This window comes from Alosa alosa, chromosome 13 (genome assembly GCF_017589495.1).
Source record: "Alosa alosa isolate M-15738 ecotype Scorff River chromosome 13, AALO_Geno_1.1, whole genome shotgun sequence".
Lineage (NCBI taxonomy): Eukaryota > Metazoa > Chordata > Actinopteri > Clupeiformes > Clupeidae > Alosa > Alosa alosa.
In genome coordinates this window covers 26,839,461-26,867,290 of record NC_063201.1, presented here as the reverse complement: position 1 = coordinate 26,867,290, position 27,830 = coordinate 26,839,461, and the positions used below count along the sequence as shown (strand labels likewise).

General features: G+C 44.0%; 1 protein-coding gene across 1 annotated transcript; it reads right to left on the bottom strand.

Moving 5' to 3' along the window:
* Positions 1-248: 248 nt before the first annotated feature.
* On the bottom strand, positions 249-27,628 carry smg5 (SMG5 nonsense mediated mRNA decay factor). The gene is made up of 22 exons (XM_048261058.1): positions 27,117-27,628; positions 25,336-25,434; positions 24,948-25,071; positions 24,362-24,518; positions 24,037-24,126; positions 23,459-23,548; positions 22,580-22,658; positions 21,728-21,853; positions 21,416-21,484; positions 20,077-20,288; positions 19,112-19,249; positions 16,100-17,077; positions 15,591-15,760; positions 14,896-14,971; positions 14,536-14,711; positions 13,760-13,918; positions 12,184-12,243; positions 7,953-8,112; positions 4,532-4,622; positions 3,503-3,577; positions 2,787-2,925; positions 249-1,308 (listed from the first exon to the last, which is right to left on the bottom strand). The coding sequence occupies exons 1-22, from the start codon at positions 27,179-27,181 to the stop codon at positions 1,225-1,227; spliced, it is 3,417 nt and encodes a 1,138-aa protein (XP_048117015.1). The 5' UTR covers positions 27,182-27,628; the 3' UTR covers positions 249-1,224.
* Between the last annotated feature and the right edge of the window lie 202 nt (positions 27,629-27,830).

Here is a 27,830-nt window from a genome sequence, read left to right as displayed (position 1 = left end):
ACAGAGCTAGGACCTCTCTTGTGAGAGCATGAAACAGACAGATCACAAGACCGTTTAAGGAGACATGATCGAGTCAGCCACCCGAACAACCTCCCGCTAACCCTTCCCCTTTACTGTGTTCGGCACAGTTTACAAAAGGTCCAAAAAACAGAAAGACAAGACACAGAAAACAGTACAACATACAAAAATAAAATCGCATAAAACCAACCATCTTTGTTTTTTTTGTTTTCTTTTCTTGTTTTTTTTTCCTTACATTACCCTTTTTCTCTCTATACATACATAACTGAATACATTAGGTCACTGGTCACAAAAAGTACACAGCAAAACAAAACAAAAAAGAAAAAGCCACAAAGGAAAAAAAAAAAAAAAAAGAATCCAATTCCGACAGACGTGCAAATCCTTTCACCTTGACCTCTGGGATGAGTTCTACAGGTGCTAAAAGGAGCCCTAGTCTGGCGCACAAGCCCAGCATGAGAACAGGTTCCAGAGCTTTCCTGTGGGAAGAGTGGTGGGCAGTGGTGGACTGTGGTTGTAGTCACACCTTCACCACTGCCCTACCACCTAGAGGGGACACTAAAGTCACAACCCCCGCCCCCTAAAACTTCCTAAACTCAGATAAGGAAGAAGAAAACAAACAAACAAAACCAAATAAGCATTGCGCTCTCTATATATTTATTTATATTGGTAATCACGTCTTCTCCTCGGGTTGTGTATATGAATGTGTATGTGTGCGTGTCTCTCTCTCTCAGTAGGATATTTGCCCCCACCTCCACGAGCAAGACCTGGTTGGGTTTTGAACAACAAGTGAACCAGGGGCACTCAAACCTAGGCACCCTTCCCCCAAACCCTCATCTTACTCCACATGGAGTGAGAGACGGATGAGGGATCTGCGTCTGTTTTCGTTTGCTCTACATAGATCATCTTTTTGTGTTATTTTATTTCTAAAATCCCTTCTCCGGTTCTCCCTATTCCTGTGCTCTGCCATACACACACACGCTGCAGCAGTCTCAGACCTGCTGTCGTTTATGCTCTCTCTTTCAACGGGTTGGACTTCATGTTTGCTTGTTGTCTCGGAGAAGCAGATACAGACAGAGTGGATGAGGACAGAGAGAGCGAGAGAGAGAAGAGAAAGAGCGAGAGAGAGAAAGAGAGAAAGAGAGAGAGAGAAAGAGAGAGAGGGAGTGGATGTGTGAATCAGCCGAAGTAGCCGCGCTGGAACTTTCCTCAGCCCATCTCTTTCCACTGGCGGTAGAACTCCACCACGTTTTTCAGCTCCATGCCCGCTGCCGACACGGCTGCCATGGCAGCCTGTCGCCAGGCAACAACACACACACACACACGAAAGAAAATGGAATTAGTATTCACATACAGTTCATTACCAAACTTAAAGGGATCCTATGCAGTTTTGCCAATTTCTTCACTGTTCAGTCAGTCTGCCGTTTCCTCTTTCCCTGTTCCTCCGACAATGATTTACTCGGTTTTCAGCTCTGGTCTGAGTAACTCCATTGCTACATTGTTTTAGCCGGTGACTGGCATGTATTTGTGTAGTGCCGTAAAGCAATTCGTTACATTACAAGACCGCAAGGCCGGCAAGCCTGACAGACCAAAGTTGCGAGACTGTTTTTTTTCCACCACAGATGCTAGGGCGAAATAAGACGGCCGCCATTCAACCCAGAAAAGGTCATATAACCATTTCAATGACTCCGAAGCTGTTAAGGTAAATTAAGCTAAAAAAACTGCATAGTCCCCCTTTAACACACATCTATCCAGACCTTAGTGCAGTCGCTAACATGCACAGGACCACAGTATTTAACTCAAACCTACTTAAAGGGAACCGTAATATACACAACCGCATTGAGCAGCTGGTCACAGCATTGAACAGCAATGACAGACAAGAAGGCCTTATGTCAGAATGTACTGAGTGAGGAGGGAAGGTTGCGCAACCCATCCGTGGTGTACTGGTGATTTTTCTTTTGAATTTCACTGGTGATGCTGAAGATATTGGAGGGGTCTGCTATAAGACGCATTACTTTAAGGAATTGTTTTTTGTGACCAATTGTTTTTATTTTGTAATAATGCATAGATCATTTACATCATGTACAAAGGCACAAAAAACCCTCCCTCCCCTTTCCCACCCACCACCCCCATACCCACCCACCACCCCCATACCCACCCAAGAACAAGCCCTGTGGTAAACAGCTGATTGATAAAGGATTATGCAAACATACTTTAAGGAAATGTTAAAAGAGAACTGGTCCAATTTTTATTATATTGGACCAGTTATATTATAATATTAATTTTATTAATATTTTTTGGGGCTTTTTGTCTTTATTCAGACATGACGATGAAAAGTGACAGGAAGCGAGTGGGGGAGACGGAGCAGGTGGGAAATGACCGCAGGTCAGAGTCAAATCTGGGTCCCTGAGGGCATCTGGACCCGAAAGCGGTACACACGCTACAGCTGCATATGGCACAGGGCCCCCCGAACTGAAACACTTTAATAGTCAACCGCGAAACGACTATACAATGGAAGCAGAGGTAATTTGGAAACTGCCATTACTCATCACTGACTAGACACAAAATGTTGTTAAAAGTGTGCACAGCCCTACAGAGATACACATGTCTGTTCTCTGAATGTACCATCTTACTTATGCCACCTCCTGTTCCCCTGACTGACTATGCAGACCTGCCACTGAATGTCAAAATAGCTGTATGTTTGTGTTAGTGTTTGTCTTCCTGTGTGTGTGTGTGTGTGTGTGTGTGTGTGTGTGTGAGAGATCTCTCACCTTCATGGGTGCAGAGCGAGCAGACATCTCGGGAATGGAGTGACCGGTAAGAATGGTCACCATGCCAACAGTGTCCTCGTCTCCATTGCTCTGACACCCAGTCAGCTGACGGCAGCTGTCCACCATCTTATACAGCTGCCTTGGATTCAAGTATGACAAGTCAAAGTCAACACTTCAGTCAGACAACACTCACAGCTCACTGACCAACTTATAGCCAGCCTCGGCAACCTAGGTATCTTCCATGTGAGGCTTGCTGCTGTGAGATTTTTGTTAATACTAATTGTTAATACTAGCACTTAATGCCAATACTTTCAGCTGGCAGTGAGTATCCATCAGGAGTTTGTAATGTAATATCATAGCCAGGCTCTTTATATTCTGAGTCAGTCAAATTCATAACAAAAAAATTAAAAATAAGGGAGACAGAAAATCTGGCTTCTAAACAACTTGGCCAACGTTTCCACAGCTTGACTGACCTCTCCTCATGTTATGGAGACATATTACAAGCATTGTCGTCCTGTCCCAAATTTGCATACCCTGCCAAAGTTGTTTGCAAATCTAAATACTATGCAACACCAAGCCCCTGTTGAGGCTTAAAGGATGAGACAACACGCCCAAAAATGACGTGTATCAGAGGACTACATGAACACAACAACCATAGATTCGGTTTAAAAGGAAGTAAATTACAAAGCAAAGCATTGTGGGTGAAAGAGTCTCACCAGGCCTCAGGGTCCTGCCGCTTGAGCTTGTCTCGGTCGAAGCCCTTTCCTGCCTCCTTCTGACAGCGGATGTACCTATGGGATGGGGTGTGCAAGAGGGAATACCGGGGAGGAATGAAGGAATGAAATGTTGTAACAGACATAAAACAAAAATAAATTACAAGGACTATCACATCAAATGATGTGCTAGTGTTTCAATTCAGGTCTTGACTCAATGAAGAGACACTGAAAGACTTAGTTAAGTTAAGACAGTAACGTTTTACTCTTGGTTAAACAATACGGATGCAACAATTTAGCACGACTGCCCCAGTGAAAGAGACCAGAAAGGCATTCTATAACAAACCATCAACCTGGGGTTGGACAAATTTGCTCTAGTTATCAAAGACTGAATATATCGGTCTCAGATATTTGGGGTTTTCATGCAAAGTGTGTAGGTATGCTCAGTGGAAAAGTGCACAATCTGGAGAAAGATAAGGCGGAAAACTTTAGGACCTATTGAAGAAAGTTTGCTTTCTTACAGTAACTTGTGTGAGAAAATGAATAAAAAGGACAACAAATTTGGCTACTACTAGATTGAATATCCTGTGGTTTTGTGGCAGCCCTGAAAAGTCCTCAAAAGAACACAATACTGAGCCACCCTCACGTTGCATTCATTCAAGTTTACATTACAAAACTAGACATGCACATGACTAGGTCTGATGCAAAACCATCTAAACGCTACCTCTGTCAAAAATGAGATAACGATGGTGAGTTAATGCTTTCCACACAAAGAAAACGTTAATCAAATAATTTTGTTTCAAAACCCGCTAAATACCACTCTCTTCCTGGTCTGAAATATCGATTTGTAGGCAAAACCTATAGGAGCCTGTTAAAAAATGCTCATTTAAAAGAAAAGTGGTCAGACAGAATAAGAAGGGTTTGCATCTGAACTCTTCGTATGCTACAGTATTTCAGTCATGAGAGAAAGGCCTCCAAGGCATCCCTCTCCTCAGTAAAACAGAGATCAGAGCAGTGAGAATTGTGCCACACCTATTTCCCTTGCGAAACTCCGATTCCAAGAAACGGATTCCATCCCTCGCACCAGCATTCTCCTTCTTCAACATGTCCAACCCGTCAATCACTGCAAACACAAATGAAAAACATCATGCACTTCAAGATGTGCCAGCCAGAAAATTGTGAAATGTGCTCAAAACCAAATGTCAGGCAGAACCCTTGAGTAGAAAATAACACAACTTCATTGTTAAGTGCATACAAAATATTTCCACACAACACAATACTTATAATAATAAATGCAAATAATGAATAAATGCAAGCCCAAGAGGCTAGTGTTTGAGGCGACTGAAGTAAGTTTGAAAGAGTTTAATATTGACACATTGGCACAGACATTTAAATCCATCTGCATTCCACTGGCTAGAATGCTCAAATGATCAGCTAAAGCAATAGAGTACCGAAATGCGACATTTCGTTTACATGACTGCAGTCACTGGATCTAAACAAACTTTCAAAGTGGCATCGACAGCATTGCATTTAGACATGTGGCATCGTTTCTAGCTCATAAATCCTTTTTAAATGTAGGCCACAGCTTACATGCTAGGCAGCAGCTTAGCCACATAACACAGATTCCCTGTCAGGTGTATAGTAAGAAACAAAATCCCAGTGAATATTTCACATCTTATCAAATGCTGACTGCGGTTAAGAGTGACGTTTTTTTGCACGGACACGTCCATGAATTTAAGAGATTTGCATGCTGTGAAGTTATATGCAGGTGTCTTTTACGGAGTAAACTGCTAACATGCTAAGAAAAACCTCTGTAGTCACATATTTCATAGTGTTGGTAAGACTATATGTTGCAGTATGTGATTCCTACAGTGTAACAAAATTATACTAATGTCTTGTAAAATTAATTATACTGTTTTGTAAAATTAATTATACTAATGTTGTTGTAAAATTATTTAAATTGATTAAGAAAGCCACCGCTATAGTCACCACTATGGTTAGATTGATTTGTTTAGATCCAGTGAAATTGCTGCCTTGACAACGCTACATCACGGCTTCGGTACTCTATTCTAGTGAGGTCCAATCTTGTACTTGATAACGAAATGGACCCCTTGAGATATGAATGGAGCGGTGGCAGAGAGGGCACGTTCAGGTGACAGACTATGTGCAGGGGACTAACTGCATGTTAAGGTAACCGATTGGTGAGGCATGTTAAGGTAAGACTGGGTGCAGCGTTATAAACGTGTTCACTACGTGCTGGTTTATAACCCTGTGGCAAGGGACCTGATAAAACCCATGAATACATCTTTTTTACATGTATTTTGTAAATGTTTTTCATTTGAATTATATAAAAAATTCTATTTAATTTACCGTCATTTTTCTAAAACTTTATAAAATGGATAGCGTTTCCAAAAATCATTTGAGTGGTCGTGTTAATTAATCGTGATCTCAGTATTGAGCAACATAATCATGATTATGAGTTGTGCCGTAATGGAGCAGCAGGGCTTAAAATTCATTTTTCAAAATGGGGGGGAATTCCCCCTTAGGTTATTCTTATAGGGGGGATTTACACAATTGGGGGTTTGATTCTGATACCAAGTCAAAAATTGCGATTTCAATACTTCTTCGATACTTTCTTAAAAATGTACTTGATTGGGCGGCCCCCACCACCTTGACGTCATCAGTAATATTGAATATAGTAGTGGGATCATTCACAACAGTGGCCATCCTAGATTCTGTTTTACTCTCTCAACAAACACTGAAAATGATGGTTTATGTGATATGTTTCTATTTCATATCATTTTAAATTCATATAGAGTGTATTTAGTTAATAATGTATAGTATTTTATTAGTAATTACTAGTAGCTAAACATATTTAGTAATTTGAATGCTTCATATTGATTTTTAAACTATTACACTTAGGCATATCTTTAATGTGGTGTGTAGGTCTAATTGAGTGCACATTGGTGATGTGTAGGTGTAATTGAGTGCCTGTCAATACGTAAGAGTAATTAGCCTTCATCCTGACGGTTTTAGGCTAGTGAATAAAAGTTGCTCATAGAGTGTAAGGATATGTGGATGCAATTCATTATGTCTTCTATGTCATTAGATAAAATAAATGTTCAAAAAACTAACAAGTTGAAGACATCTTTCTGGGATCAAGTGTTTTGCAATGTTCACTAATGATTTTAGTGAGCATTACTGGCAGACGTGATCTGAGCTAGCAGGATAGTTACCAATGAGCTCTCTGCAGATGTTTGCCATGGTTGCGTAGTCCATTTGCATAAGCGCAAAGTGGTTCTCTCTCGGTGTGTGTGTGTGTGTGTGTGTGTGTGTGTGTGTGTGCGTCTGCGTCTTCATGAGGCTATGTTCAATTCAACTCGGTAGTTGATCCGTCCGGTCAATAGCACCGCATTCACGCCACTTCATGATTAGATTAAGCATTAAGGTCATCAGACAGGCTGTAAACGTGTATGCGGGAGTTTCTCGCATTATGATGGCTAGAGTTGCGGGACTTGAACAAAGCAGTGCTTGGGATCTCAGTATTGACCAACATGATCATGATAATCTGCTTGGGATCTCAGTATTGACCAACATGATCATGATAATCTGCTTGGGATCTCAGTATTGAGCCACATGATCATGAGTTGTGCCATTATGGAGCAGTGCTTGGGATCTCAGTATTGAGCCACATGATCATGAGTTGTGCCATTATGGAGCAGTGCTTGGGATCTCAGTATTGAGCCACATGATCATGAGTTGTGCCATTATGGAGCAGTGCTTGGGATCTCAGTATTGAGCCACATGATCATGATCATGATCATGAGTTGTGCCTAGGGTTGCAAAGGGGCAGAACATTTCTGGTAAATTTCCGGAAACTTACCATGGGAAGTTAAGCTGGGGAATTTTGGAAATATTCCAAATTGGAAACCATCATGGAATTAAAGGAAATTATGTGAATTAATGGGAATTTACGGGAATTAACTGGGAATTTTGGGTAATTCATACAAACTGTTTCATATACAAACATTAACATTTTGTTTCGTAATAAGCAATATGATTTGTCTGTTCGTAATGTTGCTTAGCTTAGCATACAAAGCTGGCTAGCATGCTAGCGGGAATCCTATTCTCTAATTTGCCATATTAAAAATTCCCAGTTTATTCCCATTAATTCCCCTTTATTCCTGTTAATTCCCATATATTCCTGTTAATTCCCATGGAAAGTTTCCAACTTTGAAAATTCCCGGAATTTTGCAACCCTAGTTGTGCCATAATGGAGCAGTGCTTGGGATCTCAGTATTGACCAACATGATCATGATCATGTGCTTGGGATCTCAGTATTGAGCCACATGATCATGAGTTGTGCCATAATGGAGCAATGCTTGGGATCTCAGTATTGAGCCACATGATCATGAGTTGTGCCGTAATGGAGCAGTGCTTGGGCAGCGCGTACCTGTGCGGGGGATGATGATGATGAAGCAGCCACTGCTGGCCAGCTGCCTGAGCAGGGGGAGGTGCTGACACAGAGACGACGAGTCGGGCACCAGGTACGGAGACATGGACGACTGGGCCTTGGGCTGCTGAAGGCTGCCCTCTAGCTGTGACACCTCCAACTGCAGCCATAAATCCAGAGAGAGAGAGAGTTGAATTTTAACAAGCTTTATTGTACAACAACCATAAGCACCACTAACAGATCAGTCTACAAAAAAAACAAAAACAATAACAGGTCATGAGTCACTCACGTCAAAAAAGGGGCAAAAGAAAGCTCATCATTTGTTACATAGCACAGCGCACCAACACAACACCATTTGTCCTTGAAAACATCAATTGCCTTGTTAATCTATAAAAATAAAAGTCAATAGTGACTCTCGACTTGACTAAATTCTTGAAAACTGCAACAACATCATCTCCAGCTTTCTGCTGCACCTTGTTTTTCCTGCTTAGATAAATAGCCAGCTTCGCCTGGCCATTAATGAAATTGATGAGTTCACACTTTGACTTCTGTCTCTGATTATAAAAAAAACAAGTATAAAACCTTGCTTTGTGAACCTTGTTCCCATAGAAAAAAACAAAAGGCTCAACACACAAAATAAAGGGGAAAGCCCATTGCAATCCATAAAACAGTGATAAATAGTCTCCCTGTCAGAACAAAAAGGACACATGTCACTCAGTGCAGGATTTATCACAGATAACAAAGCATTAACAGCAATAGCACCATGCAAGATCCTCCACTGAAGATCCCCAGTTCTTTTGGTCAGTGGGGACTTGTAAATCACTCTCCACACAGGTTTCATTTCATCATCAATGCCCAACCTATCCCTCAAACATTGTCCATCCTACCCTGAGAGTGGTTTTGTGCAACACCTTCACCAGATTCTTGTACAGAACTTTCCCACTAGCTGAACACAAAACAATACTGTCCTGGTCCCCAGAAACTAGCAGCCGGACTAGCATGACCACATTCTAGCAAAGCAGGTGAAAGTAAAACTGTTGGAAAAACATCCCTATCGTCACAAAGAACATTACCCTTGTTCCAGTCCTCCAAAGACTTTTCTCCTGGCAACTCAGGACCCCATTAAGCTTATCAAAAAAATCGCTTCACATACCTCTCAGACCACAGACCCAAAAGAGGCTACACGCCTGCTACTGGAAATTGCATCCTGCCTGTCAGCAATTTGCCGGAGTTGCGGCCTGAACATTCTGGAAAATGCATCCTGCCCTGTCAACAATTTGCGGGTTGCCCTGGGCTCTCTTTTAAAAAGCAAGGCTGTGAGACCAGGAAAATCACACTGACCATTTTTTTGTTCCAAATTAAAGAAAAACCTGGGAACATATGCAGGACACAGGGCATCCATCCCTTAGGGGTAGCAGCTCTGAAAGGGGGCGGGGGAGATCCTCCCCATGCATATCAAAGGAGACCCCCCATGTGCCCTGACACCCAGCCACTTTGGGCAGTCCAGTAAGTCTGCCCTTCTTCTCCTCCAAGAGCTGAAACTGCTCCATGGACATCCCAGACTTCTGCAAGTTCAAGATATCATGTTCTAAATCTTGGAAGTGAGAGAATGATATCCTTAGTAGCAGCTTAAGGTATACTGTTGGCAGAAAAGCTTAATCTGAACCTTGCCATGGTCCCACCATTCCCGCAAGGAGGAAAAAGAGCCTTTTTGTAGGCTAAAAATCCCCCCAAAAAACATAAAAGTCTCCTTGAAATGTATTAAAACACCAATATGCACTCCCAGGCCTAAAGCCTTAATTCTCACACTGCAAACTACAGCACAATGATCAGAAAAACCGTTGGCAAAATATGACATGATACTAAACTATTGAGATGCTGCCTGAAAATGTAAATTCTATCCAAGCGAGCTAAGGAAATATAATTCTCTCTACTATGAGTCCATGTGTACTGTCTGGTGTTCTGATGCAAAGTTCTCCATGTGTCCTGCAGATCATGGGTATTAATCAACTGTTGTACTGCCAGCTGTGAGGGATTATGAGTTCAAGTGATTCCTATCCAATCGATCATCAACAGTGCAATTAAAATCACCACCCATAAAAACAAGACTGTCGGATCCAGGTCACTGAACAACTCATCAAGTTTACTAAAAAAAAAGCCCCCTCTCTGCCCCATTAGTTGGTGCATACACATTTACAAAAACATTACACAGTCATCAAAAACGGCCCTGACTGTCAAAAGTCGGCCTGGAACTACTTCCTCTACGTGGCAAGAAAGAGGTATGGACAATTTTGAGAATAAAATCGCCACACCTCCGCTTACAGAGGATTTATGACTAAAAACAATTTGGCCATCCCATTCCCTCCTCCATTCCACCTCGTTAACATTGTCACTATGAGTTTCTTGCACTAACATAACATCCGCCCGTTTCAGGGTGATGAAGTCAAAGAAAGTTAACCTCTTCGCTTTGTCCCGTGCACCGTTTAAATTCAGGGTGCAGACTCCAAACGTATTCATCATACTGATGTCACCGGGGGCGGGGAAGACGACTCCCGTACCTGTCTCCTAAGCTTTGTCAGGAACTTTCGGAGGCGCGCAGTCTCCTTATTAGTGAAGGCACGCTCTCTTATCAGACGGGAAACATCATTAATAAATTGACCGCAAGCGGCTTATGTCTTCTGCTTTATGCTGCATTGGTAGCCCCTCACCAGATGCGGCGAGGTCTCCCAACGAGCAGTCCGACATGTCAGAGAAAACCGACTCATTGTCGCTGTCATCAGTCGGGCGCACCTCTTCCTTCTTTGCCTTACTAGCGTTCCCCTCCTCCTGCTCACTCTTTCCCTTTACCGGGATTTTAAATGGGACCATTTCAACATCTTGCACAGACGCCTGTGAGCCCGAAGCTCCAACGCCATCATCAAAACAAATGTCCTCTAAAGGCCTATGCACCGTATTACTCCCGCTTAACGCGGCAAGCTCCTTATTTATCAGGTCATTCACTGTCACGCTGGCATCAATTAAATCAGCCACCGGAGAGGTGCCATCTACGGCCACAGAATCATGTGTGGCCACAGGACCAAATTCAACTAGCTCTGCCCCAGACGGGCCACTATCCACCCTAACGTCGTCCACCCCACCGCTCCGATGACAGACCGTCAGCCGGGCCCGGCGAAGCCCAAGGAAGAATCATTCACAACTGGATCAACCAAGCCACTTGCGGATTGGGGACGAGTTGAAGGGGAACCCTCACTCGGTTCAGCCAAGCCAGTCGCTGGCTGACCTGCACTGTCACTCTTATGTCTTGGGCAGTCTCGAACAACATGACCCACACCTCCACAGTGAAAACACTTCAGGGCTGAGTCCGATGTAGCAAAAACCACATACTCAAAAGCACCAATTTTAAATTTAAGCACCAGATTAAGCTCTGCCTCACCGTCATTTAGCACCATATACACCTGCCTTCTAAAAGACACCACATGTTTCAAAAGGGGCGATTTACAACCCAGGGAAATCTTCCTTATAGATGAAACCAGCCGGCCGAACCGCTGTAACTCCCGTTCAATCAGTTCATCTTTAATGAAAGGTGGAACATTAGAAATGATCACTTTCTTAGATGGGCAACTGAGAGGGAGTACAGGCGTCAGCGTGTTATTTATTTCTACACCTGTCGCAACTACCTCCCTTGCTTTTGCAACTGTACCAAGAAAAATCACAATCGCATTGTTCATGCGAGAGGCCGATTTAACATGTTCATGGCCAACAACGTGACCCACCGCCAAACTACATTCTTCAACACTTGCGGAACAAACAATTCTCACACCATGCGGTCTCGTTAAATGATCGAACTGTTCCCGCAGCAGTCCCGCTCCAAACTGGAGCCGCAGACTCGGCGGGAGAGCAAACTACAAAAAACGCAAACTACAAAAAACTACAGCGACTGTAGAGTTAGCGCTAAATACAAAAAACAGGAAAACACGGAAATAAGACACACAAAAGTTAGAAAGACAGTTTCAAAGAGATTCCACTCACGCTCAAGCACTCACGCCACACTCCAGCACTCACTCCGCACATGCGCAACGAGAGAGAGAGAGAGAGAGAGAGAGAGAGAGAGAGAGAGAGAGAGAGAGAGAGAGAGAGAGAGAGAGAGAGAGAGAGAGAGATGGTGGAGGATATAATGGAAGGGGAATCAAAAAGGAGAAGAGAAAAAAACAATAAAGGCCAGAGAGAGCACCTGTAAGCGGAGCTGAGCCATGTCTCTCATCAGGCGATTCCGACGAGCCTCCTCCTCAGCCTGCAGACAGAAACACACACACTTTCGTTATGAAACACCTTCCCTGAGGTAGCATGCGGGCATGTGTACATTGACATTGTAAAAATGTACATTTACATTTAAAGCAGCACTAAAGATTTGCTCTCAGGGTTCCCCTACAGTTGAGAAGCACAATAAACTACATAAATATTTGCTAAAACATATGAACATAACTCTGATACAATATAGAGGGAATGCACAGACAGCAGTCTGTAGAAAGAGATCTCCGAATTCCTGTAGCTCTTTTCCATTTCAATTTGAGAGTGGGGGGGAGTGTTCCTACCCGAACACAGAAAGTTGCTAGTTGATCGGTAATCGCCTAAAGAGGGCCGCTCAGACAATGGTAGCCATTCGTCTGCCATTCATCATGTTATGAGGTTATGTGCCATCAAAATGATTTTGGAAACATGTTAAGATAAACGTAAAAAAAAAAAAAACTCTTAAGGGTGCGTTTAAAAAAAATGTAAAAACAAATAAATCAGAAATACATTCAGAATGTGCTTCATACTAGTGTTTCATGAGCCCAACTTGAACACAACTTCTTCAGAACAGACAAGTCCATCACGACTACAGCCCAGCACGTTCCCTCATGGAGTTGAAATGCAACCGCAGCACAAGGTCTGCCACTGGACCAACGGCATAATGAGGATTATGCCCACTCAGGCCTGGTCACATCATGAGCGCCGATCAGGGCACTGACTTACTGTAGGAGCTTACACACATATTGATCTCACTGTAAACCCCCCTATCGATCGACCTTCACCCTCTTATATATATATATACATACACACACACACACACACACACACCATAATACACGGATTACGATGCTGTAATATTATATAATTACATTCATGTGACAGAGCAATCAGCCAAGTGCGCTTAGAGAGCCTGTCCAGCGCTCAATACTTACAGGCAAAATATGAATAAAAAACGATGAATGTCTAACTCTAATACTTTCCTATTAGAGGAGACTGAATGTTCTGAATGTAAATGCTGTGGTTATATTTATCCCCAATAGCCTACATTCTTCACCATGTGTAATTGATAACAAAAGTTGAAAACACATAAAACACTGACTGTACTTTGCATACACTTCAGTATCCCGGTTATGATCGGGATTTTGAAGTATCCCGTTTATGATCGGGATTTTGAAGTATCCCGGTTTTGTGTTTGCACATGCAAACATCAAATTCCGATTTCGGTACCCCGGATAAGCCTTTATCCCGGTATTGAAAAATCCGCTTATGCTAGCTGGACTACTCCGAGAGAAACCAGGATACTGCTCCATGGACACACCCTATCCTGGACAGCTGACTACACACATACAAACAACTCCACAGCTGCATCTCAAAACATTTGAATATCATGGAAAAAATGTTTTCCATCATTTATTTCAAAAAGTGAAATTTTCATATATTCTAGATTCATTAAACATAAAAGTGAAATATTCTGTGTTCATGCAAACAGCACATTTCCAAAAGGCCTGCTGCTTTACCATGCGGAACTGGGCCTTGGCCTGCTGGACCAGGTTGTCCTCTTCTGATTGGCTGATGCTTGTGAAGATGCCTGCCTCCGGGTTGAAGTGCAGCACGTTGCCTTGGAGACTGGTAAGAAAGTGGCCGAAACTGCGGATGCAGCACAATCGCACCATGCACTGAGAGGAAGAGGTAGAGAAAGTGAGAGAAGGATAGAGTGGATTGAGACAGAGACAGAGACAGAGACAGAGACAGAGAGAGAGAGAGAGGACAGAGCGACAGAGAAAAAGAGAGGGGGGGCAGGGGGAGTGACATGACAGACAGAAATGAGAAGGTTCATCATTAGAGGTCTTGTACAATGGGGTTGAATGCAACCATTTCTGAAAACTTGTCCTTGTTTATCAAGACAACAGAAAAACACTCTCTGCCCTGCATTGTTTTAAATCTCATACAAGTATTCTAATGCACTTCTTGCCTTCCCATGTAGAGTATGGTGTTTGTCGATTGGTACTTTGATTGATTGCTACAAAACCTCTAATGTGTATGAACTGGAAAAACTTGCCTTGCTTTCCCTTGGTGAGGCACAGGCTGAGGATGATGTTGTAATGTCTGACATAGTGGGATGTTGGTTGAGCAGTTCAACTTCACTTCAATGAGTGTTGGCTAGCCCGACTGCAGTAGAGTTTAGTGCAATCCTGTTATAGTGCTAGGGATGAAGGTGTGTGTTGGGGAGGTTGTTGCAGAGTGTGTTGCATTGTGTGTTGTGGTGTGTGTGTGTGTGTCTCCAGCGGGTTACCTCGTCCAGGGGGCTGAGAGATGGTCGGCTGGCGCTGAAGTCCAGGCGTCGGTGTGCCAGGCTGAGGGCGGGCAGGTGCCGCAGGGCCAGGTCTTCGGGCAGCAGCAGCGTCTGGACCAACCCCGGCTGCTCACAATCACCCAGCAGCGCGGCCAGCTCCGAGCACACACCCAGATCTGTGCACACACACACACATAATCACACAAATTGTCAGCTTTGTTTTGAGTGAATTCAGACTAGCATTAAGCAGTGGGCAGCCTTGATCCAGCGCCCAGGGGGCAGTTGGGTGCCTTGCTCAAGGGCACCTCATCCGTGGATGTAGGAGAGTGCTGTCCAATCAACCAATCACTTGAGACTCACCTGCTTCCAGCATCTTGGCTCCATCAGGTAGGAGGTTGAGCAGCACCGAAAGTCGGTTCCACAGACTCTGGGAACTCTGGGTGATGGGCGGGGGGGAATAACACATCAGCTTGATTAAGAGCATTTCTTCCAACCAAATGAATACAGCACTGTTTCACTGGGGTCAGCATTTTTAATCATTCAGTTTGATTGCCACTTCATGGCAAGGGCGCAAGGTCATCTGTGCGACTTGTTCGTATGCTGCTGCAGGCTACCCTGGAAACTCCAGAGTTCTCGCAAGAGCACAATTTGAATTGTCTCTGCGAGACACTCTGGCAATAAGTAATGATGCACGTTACTTTTGCCACTTGTGTATCGCGGGGAGCCAATCACATCGGTGTATCTGACATAGGCGGGCCAGAGGCGAGCTAAACAGATAACAGTTGTAGTGTTATCCAATTGCGTCGAAGCCCGGAATCAGTCAGTAAACTTTGGTCGTATTGTGTTATCCAATTATGTGCAGTGAGATTCAAATGCACGCTTGGTGCCGCCCCTGGAGTTGGGCTATTACATTATTCGTGGCCAGACCCTTAATCTTTCTAGATTACCAGGATCTGGAATCTCCAGGCTAGCTGCAGGCACTGGGGAAGGTCAAAACGAAGACAGGGAAAGGTCAATGCTGTCTGAAGCAAACAGCTGGTACTATTTGTTTGTACCTGAGCACACATGAGAATTATGTCTGTGTTCGTCCTTAGCCAATCCACGATGACCTTCACCACAGGAATCAGGCCCTGATTGGTCAGAATCGTCAGCTTCTCCAAGAGGGTCTTCTCACTGTGGACGGACTGGTTGCTGTGTTGGCTGCCCTCGGAGTCCGAGTCCATCTCTACAAGACAACACAAGGTGAATAAGAAGCCTGCATGCCAGCATCACAATACCACACTTCTCAACAGACATCTGGCTAAAGGAAAAACGTAAGGGGTCATGCAATGCTCCACAGAGCTTTCTGCTTGTATGGTCTTTTCCACACTCTACCCTTCGCATAACACATGATTCAACAACTGACTGAGTGAAATGTTCACTAATTAACCAATAAGCTATTGGTTTAGACTTTAAGACTTTAAAACAGATGTCTAGAGAGTAGAGAGACTTGACCATGCACACAGAACTTTTGCTGCGTATGCTCGTGAGGAGTCCTACAAAAGGAAAAGGAAATGAGGTGTACCATTATCATTAGTGCCATTAGCTGTGCCAGGACCAACGCTGTCGGGCGTCTCTTCGGACAGGACAGGAGGTTGAGGCGAGGGGGCTGAGTCCGGCGTGGGGCTGGGCGTGTTCTGCGGCCGCAGCATCACGTTGCTGAAGGTGGGCGCCAGGCGGAAGTGCCGCTTGGCCTGAAAGAGCTGGGAGGACATGGCCTGGAGGTTGCTGCTGATGCTGGGGTCGGTGGAGAGCAGCGGCCCGTTAGTGACCACGGGGCTTCCGGAGCCTTCCTCCCGCGGCGGCGGTTGTTGTTGTTGTTGTTGTTGTTGTTGTTGTTGCTGCTGCTGCAGGTCTTCCTCGTCTCCGTCCTCGTCCTCGTTTTCGCCCTCCTCATGCACGCCGTTGCCTTCATCTATGTCCTCCAGGTCGGAGCGCGACTCCTGGCTGTTCATGTCCGAGTCCGTCTCGACGTCGAAGGCTGTGCCGCCTTCCTCCTCCTCCTCCTCTTCCTCTTCCTCGTCCTCCTCCTCGTCTGTGCCGCTCTCCCAGCTGGGCGCCCCTGTGAGGGGAGGCCTCCTCCTCCTCCGTCCCTCTTTCTGGAGGACGGGAGGGTCCACCGGCGGGCCCAGCGACACCCCCAGGGGTCTGTCGGCGCTGCGCCCGCCATCCTCTTCGTCGTCCTCCTCCTCGTCGCTCTGGAAGCCTTCGCTCAGGTCGCTCTCGTCCTGCTTGCTGGCGCAGCGGCGGCGCCTCAGCATGGACAGCCGCGGGAACTTGCGCTTCTGCTTCAGCTTGCTGTTGCTGTCGCCGCCGGACCCTGGCTTCTGGGAGGCCGCGTTCCTGTGGGGTCCATCGCGCTGGGCGCCGGGCGCCTTCTGGCTATCCTCCCTGCTGCCTTTGCCCTCATCTTCCTCATCATCATCTTCCTCCAGCGAGCCATTCCGCAGGGCTCTGTCTTCAGTACCAGTGGTGGTGGACGCCTCTCTCAGCTCAGGGTCATCTGGAGATAGGGATGATAGCTCAGATAAATTAGGAGAACTGGTGGTCAAGTTTTACTTTCATTTTACTTTCAAAAACCCCATATTTGCAATGTTATAAGTATAAGTATATGTAACGGATGCTAGCTAGCTTAGCTGTGCTTGTGGAACGTTGGTAAACCTCACTCCCCGACGCCTCAAGAGTGCTGTAGTAGCCTGGGCTATTGGCTCAATTGTTAGCGTGCTAGCCTCCCGATCCGAGGTGCTGCTGTTTCGCGGGTTCGAGTCCGGGCGTGTGCAGGGCTGAATCGTGCAGGTTCAACACAACGCAGGTTACATATAGTATATATACTATTTTGATCCCGTGAGGGAAATTTGGTCTCTGCATTTATCCCAATCCGTGAATTAGTGAAACACTGCACACAGTGAACACACAGTGAGGTGAAGCACACACTAATCCCGGCACAGTGAGCTGCCTGCACCAACAGCGGCGCTTGGGGAGCAGTGAGGGGTTAGGTGCCTTGCTCAAGGGCACTTCAGCCGTGGCCTACTGGTCGGGGTTCGAACCGGCAACCCTCCGGTTACAAGTCCGAAGCGCTAACCAGTAGGCCACGGCCGCCCATGTTGAATGCCTTTACACCTACATTTCCAAACAGTAATGGCAGCTGCAGTACAAGCACGTCACAAAGGGCCTTTTGCCTGAGTTGTATGCATAAAAGCAGACTGAACATTTCTAAAGCTGTTTTAGCATTCAGGTCCAATCAGCTGCACCTTATCTAAAACCAACCAGAGCAACACTACACAGTTATAACCAAAAGCACACATTTTGTAAATACCGTAAATCCTTAAATTATGGCCGGGATTCTATTTATAGCCGGGCCTTGGATAATGGTCGGGGTCGTGGTCGATTCGGACAAATAAAGGCCAGCCCCAAAATACAAGCCGGGGTAAGAATCAGTAGGGCTATCAGTCCATGAGCACTAGAAGACATTGTTTCGATTGAACTCAATGAACTAAAAGAGCACTTCTTAATATTTTATATTGTTGGTTGGTTTAATAGGCTACTGTTGTCAATGAAAAGTCGTTGTACACCATGGGTCTCCAACACGTTGCTCTTAAGATAGGCTACCAGTTGCTTGCTGCCTCCTTCTGAGCTTGCCAGAGGCTGAAGCAGTTACTAGGCTTACTACATTTAAACACAATTGTTGCCGTGAGGCATTCCAGCCTACAAATTTAATAAAAAGTAAATCATACATCATTAAAAAATAACTCAATTTAGGCTACTTGGCTACACAATACGATTTCCATTAAACAGCGCAAGTTCACAGCGCAATAAGCGGGTGGAAATCCCAACACTCCTTGAACTACATGAAACTTAATAGTGAACCATCAAATACCCCCCCGATTTCAGTGTCATCAGTCCCAACATTTAGCAATATAATCAAACAGTCCAAAAGTAAATCTTCTGCTTTTGATACCTAGCCACTCCAAACAAAACGTATATCTCCCATTAAAACGCCTTAACTTGCTGTTATCTAGCCTACGCTAATTTGTTATTGTTCATGAAGGCGTGTCTGGCAAGTTGTTATTTTATAAGTAACCTTTTACTTTATTTCTAAGAAAAATTCTACACCAGATCACCTAATAAGAAATAAAGGCCTGCCTCGAATATAAGCCTCCAAATAAAAACCTGTACTTTGCGCAGGCTAAGTAAATAAAAGATCCCGGTCACAATTTGAGGATTTACAGTAAGCGGGTCGGCTTGCGGGGCGGGTATAATTTTGTCTTAATTAATATTTGCGGTCCGAGTTGCGGTCGGGTTGATTCAAATATTGCGTGAGTATTGGACGCTTGTGACCAAACCGCGCAACACTGGTGTGTATCCCAACTTAAGTAAAAAGTGAAACTAATGCTGTAACTAAATGTATTGATTCTTGGCCCATGCTACACCATTAAAATAGGGCCAGTAGTTTTTGCTTAATTCAACAACCAACAACCAGGCTGAAAACATAACCTCCTTGGCAGAGGTAAAGACGGGGCCAGCTGGTGGCTCTTACCGGCGTTATCCAAGCGCAGCGCGGGTACCGGCACCTCGCCCTCCTCCAGCTCTGCCTGCAGGCGGATGTTGACATGGTTGACCAGGTGGGAGAACAACGCCAGCGTGAAAGCTATCGAGGCACTGTACTGCTTGGACCCTGAGACACAGAGAGACACATAGAGACACTCTGTACTGCTTGGACCCTGAGACACATAGACACTCTGTACTGTTTGGACCCTGAGACACATAGAGACACTCTGTACTGCTTGGACCCTGAGACACATAGACACTCTGCTCTGTTTGGACCCTGAGACACATAGAGACATAGAGACACTGTACTGCTTGGACCCTGAGACACAGAGACACAATGTAAGTGCTGATCCTTAAAGGAACACATCAAACCTTTTTGAGAAATTAGCTTATTTGCCATCTACCCCAGAGTTAGATCAAATTATACATGCCCTTCTCTTCTTTGTGTGTGCAATAACCCAGTCTGTTAGCACTGCTAACACTGTTAGCACAGCTTAGCATAATTCACTGTGGGTTGCACCAGTTAGTCTATAGCTCCCTTTTAACTATAGGCTAGTTATAGGTTATTGCTAGCTCTGGGGTGAACGGGAAATAAGCTAATTTCTCAAAAAGTTGGCGTAATTCCTGAGACAGAGAGGAGTGCTGCTGATTCTTCAGAGCTCAAGGAGAAGAAAACATGGACTAATGGAGGTGAGGACACACACAGAGAGATAGCAAGAGAAAGGTAGCAAGAAAGACTGAAGACGGAATAAAAGGGAAGACAGTTTGGCGGCTTGAGATGTGAGCGGAGAGAGAAAGTGACAGGAGTGCAAAAATGCAAATGAAAACAGAGAGAGGGGAGGTGAGAGGTGCAGGAAATGGGACAAGTAGAGAAAGAAAATCCAGACAGAAACCAAGGAAGAGAGACAGGATGACACCATTTTCCCTCCTCCCTGCTGCACAACGCTCCCTCACCTCCCCTCTTAAGGCTGTGCACCACCATCAAGCAGGTGACCACCATCTTGAAGACCAGTGTGTCGGGCAGCACGGAGCAGCCGCTGTCATGTTCCTCCTCCTCCTCGCCGGCCGACAGTGAGGAGTGCAGGGGCGCGGGCAGATAGAACAGCACCAGGTTGAAGTCCTCCAGCACCGACTGGCACAGGGCAGTCAGCTCCGTCTCAATGATGCTAGACACAACAGCACAGCTCAGGATAGTCAGCAGTATACTATTTACAGTGTTGTGCAGAATCTGTAGAATGTGCACCATTCTTTTAAGAAAATAATGAGAGATCAGGCAAAACACACAACTCGTTTTATTTTAATGGAATTCAGTTCATGTATTACCATGGCCACTCTAAACCATTCACTAATTTCTGCTGTAGCCACTGAAGTGTCGACTTGGGATTGTGCTTCGGTTCATTGAGCTGATTAATGCAAATTGTCCACCAATATTTTCTAACATCATCATTAGATCACCATGCCTCAGTTGTGTGTTGCCCATCAGTAATACACAGAATTGATTTTAAAATGTTACTTTTTGTTTATTAAGCCCTTAAGAGATACGCTCCATCTTACAGATCTGCCATCTCCCAACTCTGCTCCTCAGTCATCCTCACAACAACTCTTCACAATCCCCCAAAAACGGGGATCACAGCGGTAAAGCGTAATTCAAAAGAAGTTCTATCTCGTTCCAAAGTTATACAAACGGTCTACATTCTGTTGCATAAAATGACAATTGATGAGCCTTGCTCATCGTTTTAGCAGCAAGGGCCAAATTATTCTTTTACATTAAGGAAATCCCTTCATCAAACGTAAGGCTACTCTACAGACTATCGTTGCCGTTTAGAAAATGCTATAGTAAGTGTTTAATTTCGCGCTGGATTTTGAAAAACAAAAGAGTAATAAAAACTGTCAAACAAACGACCGAGTGCGAGTTGTCACGTGCTTAAGTTGCAGTAGATGTATGGGTAATGAAGTCCTTTGACAACTTTGGGCAATGAATGTAGCCCAAAACGAACTGCATTACCCACAAATCTGTGCCACGTGTAGTTTCAAAACAGGAAGTGGGATGAACGCGCGCTGCTATGTGCTGCAGAAAAGATTGTGAACCGATTCGTAACAAGTAAATCGATATAACGACCGGTTCATTTCAGTTTTATTCCGATACGGGGCTTCACATATCGATGTAGCTGTATCTTACACGTTAAAAACTGTTACCAATACGTATCGGTTAATCTTTACACCCCAAATGAATACATATACTGTGTATTCATGCATAATAAGAAAAGGTTGACGGTGAGAACGGGTAGTCTACCTATTCTTCGGTTGTAGTAAACTCTGCAGATACATGAAGCCCACCAGAAGTCTCTTGATGTCTTTGGACCTGTAATGGCAGAGCAGACAGCAGAGGGACACCACAATGTTCATTCATATCTTTACACCAGATGGTACAAACATGGGATTGGTAGATTAAGTGTACAGGCCTAGGAAGGAGTAAAGGTAGACTTTTCTAAAAATGTACAACTCTGAATGTATGTGGGCATAATTTTCTGGCACCATTAGGGACACGGACACACACACACACACACACACACACACTTCTGCAGGTGCTGGTGAAGGTTCTCACCTCTGCCTTGAAGGCGACAGCTTCTTCATCTCCTGCTTCTTCACCTGGTGGTACATCTTAGCTGCCTTGACAAAGAGACGCTTCAGGTTGCCATACGCTCCCTCGAACGGCGTCTCTGACTGAATGCTACAAAACAGGGACCATGGCCCATAGATCAGAGGTGCGTTCAAATTCACAAACACAGGCGAACATTTGTGAATGTTTGCAAACAGTTTTCGTTAGCCTTGTGTTTTGGCGGACGTTTGCGAGAAATCGCAAACAGTCTGAGGAGGTAGTTCTCTGCGAACATACAGTGGAACTAGACATGAGTTTGATGAAGGCAACAATGCAATTACCGTTACAATGGAATGTTAACACCAAATCGTTCAAATTTAACTGTTCAGAGAAAACATGTTCACCACAAGCGTTCGCCAATGTTTGCTGAATTTGAACGCACCCCTGATATTATATTCAATTCTACCCAATGTGGCTTCATTTATGTTTCCCCCAAAGTTACTCATAGAAAAACATCCATTTCAAAACGGCAGTTTAGTAAAGCTTTGTCACATAGAAAGCTTGTGACCAACTCCATGAAATAGCACCTTGAATAAAACTTCAGACTGTTACAGCAAATCAACAACACACACCATTTACTATATAAATGACTGCAACCTACTACCATTTCTACCAACTTCTACCAACCAATCTGTGATTAATCTAGAAAATAACTGCACATGTACTATGCATGATGCTTTCACCAGGCTTTCTCTGTGTGGCAAGCTTATACTGACACCATGAGGTTAGTGTAGAAATTGTTCTTTCCAGGCACTAACACATTTGGATTTTGTAGTTTTGGTACAGGTGTCCACTCACCAACGTAGGTAGTAGTATGTAGCTTCGACATTGTAGAATTTACTACCCGCTAACGTGCCCAGCTGATTAAAAGGCATTCCTGAAACACAGAATAAAACTAAGTGACCATGATGACAAAGGGTTTGTTCATACAGAAAAACCTTTAAAATATCTCCACTGATTAAATGGAAACCTAAAAATAATACGCATCAGTGCATATACTTGTACATATACTATACCTGTCCAAGGCCTCTCAAACCCAAAGCACATATTTATAACAACAACTAACCACCTTTGTAATACAGCTCTGGAAAAAATGAAGAAACCACTGCACATTTTTCTGACATCATCCTACGCTTGCTGAGAGACATTCGAATGACTTGACTGTTATATTCAAATTTGCAGTGGTCTCTAAATTTTAAATATGACCGACAACTCATTTGAATGTCACTCAGCAACCGTAGGATGATATCAGAAAAATGTGCAATGGTCTCTTAATTTTTTCCAGAGCTGTATATGAGGTTGGAACATACTGTGGGCACCAATTTGAATGATGGGCAAAGTCTAACTAAAGCTAATTATAAGAAAATCTATTTGCTAATTTAACACCATCGGCCAGACCTTAAGCACAAACACTGATGAGTCAGCTCAATGCTCCCCCACGCCATACGATAGCTATAGTTCATGCATGAGAACTTTGCTTGTCTTTAAAACAATATTAATTTTCACTTTAATGTTTACTTTCATGGTTCTACACTACATGCTGGTAAATTTCACAAAGTTTAATTCAATACAATGATTTATCTACTGAAGGTCATCAAGGACAATCCATAAGCATTGACCTGGCCTTCCTTGTCCATCATCAGATCACCCATGGGGTCATCTTAAAGGCCCACTCACCGACATGTGGCGAGACTGACAGAGCCTGGTGGTAAAAACGTTCGGCCAGCTGTTCTGCTTCGACCCCGGCCAGTTCATTCTGGTAGCGCGCTGCAAAATTCAACATAAGCAACCATCAGCATTCAGAAAAGAGCAACTTTATTGACCTTCAATACAGGGCACAACTAGGCAAAGAACACAGAACTCCACCTGAGCTCCATCACTACTGAAGCCAACATGCTGTAAGGTGCTCTCTTTTGATATTCTTTAAAATGATATTCTTCATGCTGATCGCAGTGTGTGCTGTATAAGGTAAGCACTTAGTGCAGGCCACATTACACTATCTGCAAGCTTCATTTTATTAAACATGCATCAATATATTGTCAAATGACTGTACACAAGGAAATGTACAGCATTCAGAAGGTCAATTTAATCACTGTTTCTTAACTTGCAACTGAATCCATGTCCTCTGGTTTGCCAATGTCTTGGTCTACCAGCTGAACAACTATTGAAATGCATTACCACTTGTACAGTCACCAGTATGGTATGTCATTAGTAGTGTGGTTTGAAAATGCATATTCGCACTCTTTGGCACTTACCCAGGTCTCCCAGGTAAACCAGACACCTGTGGCAGGCCATCTGAGCCCATTCCATCTCTTTTGGGGAGGCGGACACTGGCTTCTTTCGACCTGTGGTGCAGTGCACAGAGGTACCAAAGATCAAAAATATAGTAAAAAGTTCTTACCAAATCCATATATGGCAGAACATTCCACTAGCACTGAAAAGAAATGACAAACCTGTAATAAAATCATCTGCAACAGTTTTAATGGACTTTAATTGGCCTCCCGGATTAACTAGGATGAACGTCACAACCAGTCTTGGCTCAAGAACAAAAGTACAAACTTCAATCACACACACTCTTACCGATGAGCGGGTCGGTGACGTGGGTCCAGTCTATGCAGTCCTGCAGCTCCAGCTGGTAGTGGGACTGGACGTAGAGCAGGAGGTGCTGGTAGAAGCCCACCCCGGCAATCAGGTGAGTCCTGTACGCACACTCCAGTGCACTGTGACTGTGAATGTGCTACAATGCAACCCAACCACAGAGAGGATGAGGAAAACAACACGCACTTCCTGCATCATTAATACTTCTTTGTAATGCTTGTTTAAAGTCAAAGCAAAATCAATCGTCTTGAGTAGATAGTTCATGGGTGGTAAAGAACATAATTACTAAAATGTGGACATACTTGGGAGAGAGTAATTAAAAATGATAAACAGGGCACCAGAGATAAACAGTGTTTCAGTCTCAGTAAGAGTCACAACACATTATCTCATTGAGACGATCCATGAACTGTCAAAACGGTGTTAATTGGCATAAAACAGCTGGTGTTATCACTGTAGAACTGAACTCCAAAAAAAGGCTGCCCAAATTCTCAGAGGCAACAGTCGCCAAAAACTCAATTCCTCCTAAATGTCTTTAAAACTGCAGAAAGACAGACAGTATACGGCATACCTTCTTGTTGGTCTTGATGACCTGAATGACCTCATAATAAACCTTCCTCCAAAGAAGCTCCTCAGCTTTGCGTCCATAGTCAACAGGGTGAAGGAACATGAGCTTCACACACAATTCTCTTAACCTGTTCAAACACATTCACAGAGGACATTCAGAAACATTACAAGGAACCTCAGGCCCTCCCACCCTATGCCTTACGTCATGAAATCCACATACTATCTACAAGCAGGTGACATGAGATATATAAGATATATTGCATCTTGATCTGAAGGGGGAGTCATAGCACACAAGTCAAAACAAGACAACCAAGGTAAAGTTCTTTCTTCGCCAATTTCAGTATGTCAGGATCTAATTCACACATGAAAGACGCTAAATGAGTGTGGCTTACTTGTTGCGAAGGCTGATGTTCTCTGGCTTGAAGACCTCTCTGTAGGATGATTTACTGCTGATGATGACATCTAACTTGTGCACAGACTCCACCACCGCTCTGATCAGGCAGGGAAGTAAGTTTTAATTAAGTTAGCAGCATAATGACATTCAAAGAAAGATTCAAAATAGAGGTGTTGACTGATGAAGTAAGAAAGGGAGGTTCTGGAATCTTACTGAGCATCCTATGGTCAAGATTGAACTGCCAAAAGTAGGAAAACCTTTCTACTATATTTCAGGCCTGATCACATAGATTACATTTTCTTTCACCATAATACCAAAACTACTTCCACACACCCTGACTGGCCACTGACAAAATGCCTACAGACATTTAAGTGAAATCTGCACAAATTACAATGTTGCACAGATAATTCAGTTGGGTGCATACACAGGCATCTAAAGTGTAAATTATTTCTTATATCACAACACAGTCTGTCAATTTTGCCAGTCTCGCCACAACTCTACTTCATGGTGTAGCACAACTCTACTTCATGAATTCTACTTCATGGTGTAGGCCTATTAATCAAAGACAACTGATTCCAGTCTGCCAACGTGATTTGTGACCTAAGCCAGTCACACAAGTGCCTTTCATTTTTGTCAGCAAAACATCCCATCTGATTTGCAAACACTTTTTTTTCACCGTGTCTCCTATATCATTTCCATAGGGACTTAAATCACATATTAGAATGGTTAATTTTGCACATTGTAATGATTCTTGCATTGACGGAAAAAAATCAACTACAAGCATTAATTTAGCGTGGATTGGAATTAGCAGAATCAGCATGGTCATGTCCATGAACTGTTCAAATGCCCAGTAATGACTTTCTGTAGCTGCACTAGGGTACATGCTCGAAAACTACAACGTGCAAACCCCTCATACTAGGTTGGCGCAACACAGGCATTTGGAAATGAATTCCTGGAGTCCTCCCGGCCTCCCATCTCACTCCCTGCCTGACATCCTTGATACACAAATCCCTGACACTTCATTTTGTCTCTTGTGAAAGGTCTGGGATTGCTAGTGAACATAGGAAATATCTCCATTGCACTGTGTTCCCTAGTTTAGGTTAACGCGCTAACAGTTAACACTATGTAGCCTTACGATTGTCTCCAAATTACTCAAGGAGAATGACAGTTAATTGGAGATCAAAATCCCAATTCGAATGTTTAAAACACACACTCTACATTAGTCATGACTGTATGTGCATGCTGAGTGTCCGTTTACCACATTGATGTGACACTTGTACTATTTAATGAATATTGTAAAAGGAAATGGTTTCGTTTATGTAGTTCTAGTCAGCCACTTAACATGTATCCAACTAGTCACTATGCATCACCTAGTAGTTAACTTCTCTTCAAGACAGAGGATACATTTCTAGTTGTACCATCAGGATATCTTATTGCTAATGGTGTCCATATCTGTGATTGATAGCTCCGTGCACCGGTTTTTATCACATTAACATGTCGAGTATTGTTCTGTAAATGCTAGGTAACTTTAGCTAGCTAGCTCGTCCAGCTGCCTAGCTAGCTAACCATACTTAGTAGCTAGCTACTGAACATGCTTGTTGATTTACTGCCATGTCTTTCCGATGGTCATCGTATGATAAGTGAATGAAGAAGTTTCACCCCATTATGTCGGGATAAAACTGTTAGTTCCTTTGTCCAGATGTAGCTTGTGGTAGCTGGTTAGCTATTACTCACTTGTCAGCTTTGACAGGCTAACTTGTGGCTGTCGGCCTCACTCACCTGTATAGCCGCTTGATATGAAGGACTTTAGCCTCTGGCTCGCTGTCTTGTCCAGGTCCACTCATACTAGCGGAGATGTCAGGCTTTTAACCCGTCTGCTGGCCAGCTTGAGTTGGTCGTAATGTCTAAATGTTCACCTCTACCGAAGCAATGCAAATATAGTTAGCTAGCCGGGTAACGTTAGGTGCAGTAGGCTTGCCTGATTAGCTTGCTAGCTAGCAGGTGTCGTTCGTAATGCTAGACAGTTAGCTATCAGGCTGGCTAGTTTCCCTCTCTCACTGACCACTTAACCTGTGTCTGTCTCGTTCCTTGAATCCTTTGGCATATACCCCCTCTGCCCATCCGTTCGGAGGCAGGGTAGGGGAGGAAATGCCCAACTTGTTTAGTTTGGTTGTAGGTCAGCTGTCACACCCTGATGTGGTTTTTATGTTGTTCCCCGTTCCAGGCATCGCTCCAAGAGCGGCCATTATTCCACACAAAACATCGACCGCCACAATCTCGCGAGAACAACAACACAACACCTTCGACCTGTTCAGCGGGGGTGTGTGTGTGTGTGTCAACCTGGTGTTAACCCTGTTACAGACATATTTATAAGGGGACATATTTGGTGTTAGACTCTACATACTCATGAAGTTAGGCATCAGAGGGAAAGTTCTTTGTGTGCTTTTTTAACAGGTAGGCTAAGCATTGAAAGGATATTTGCATGATTTTTAC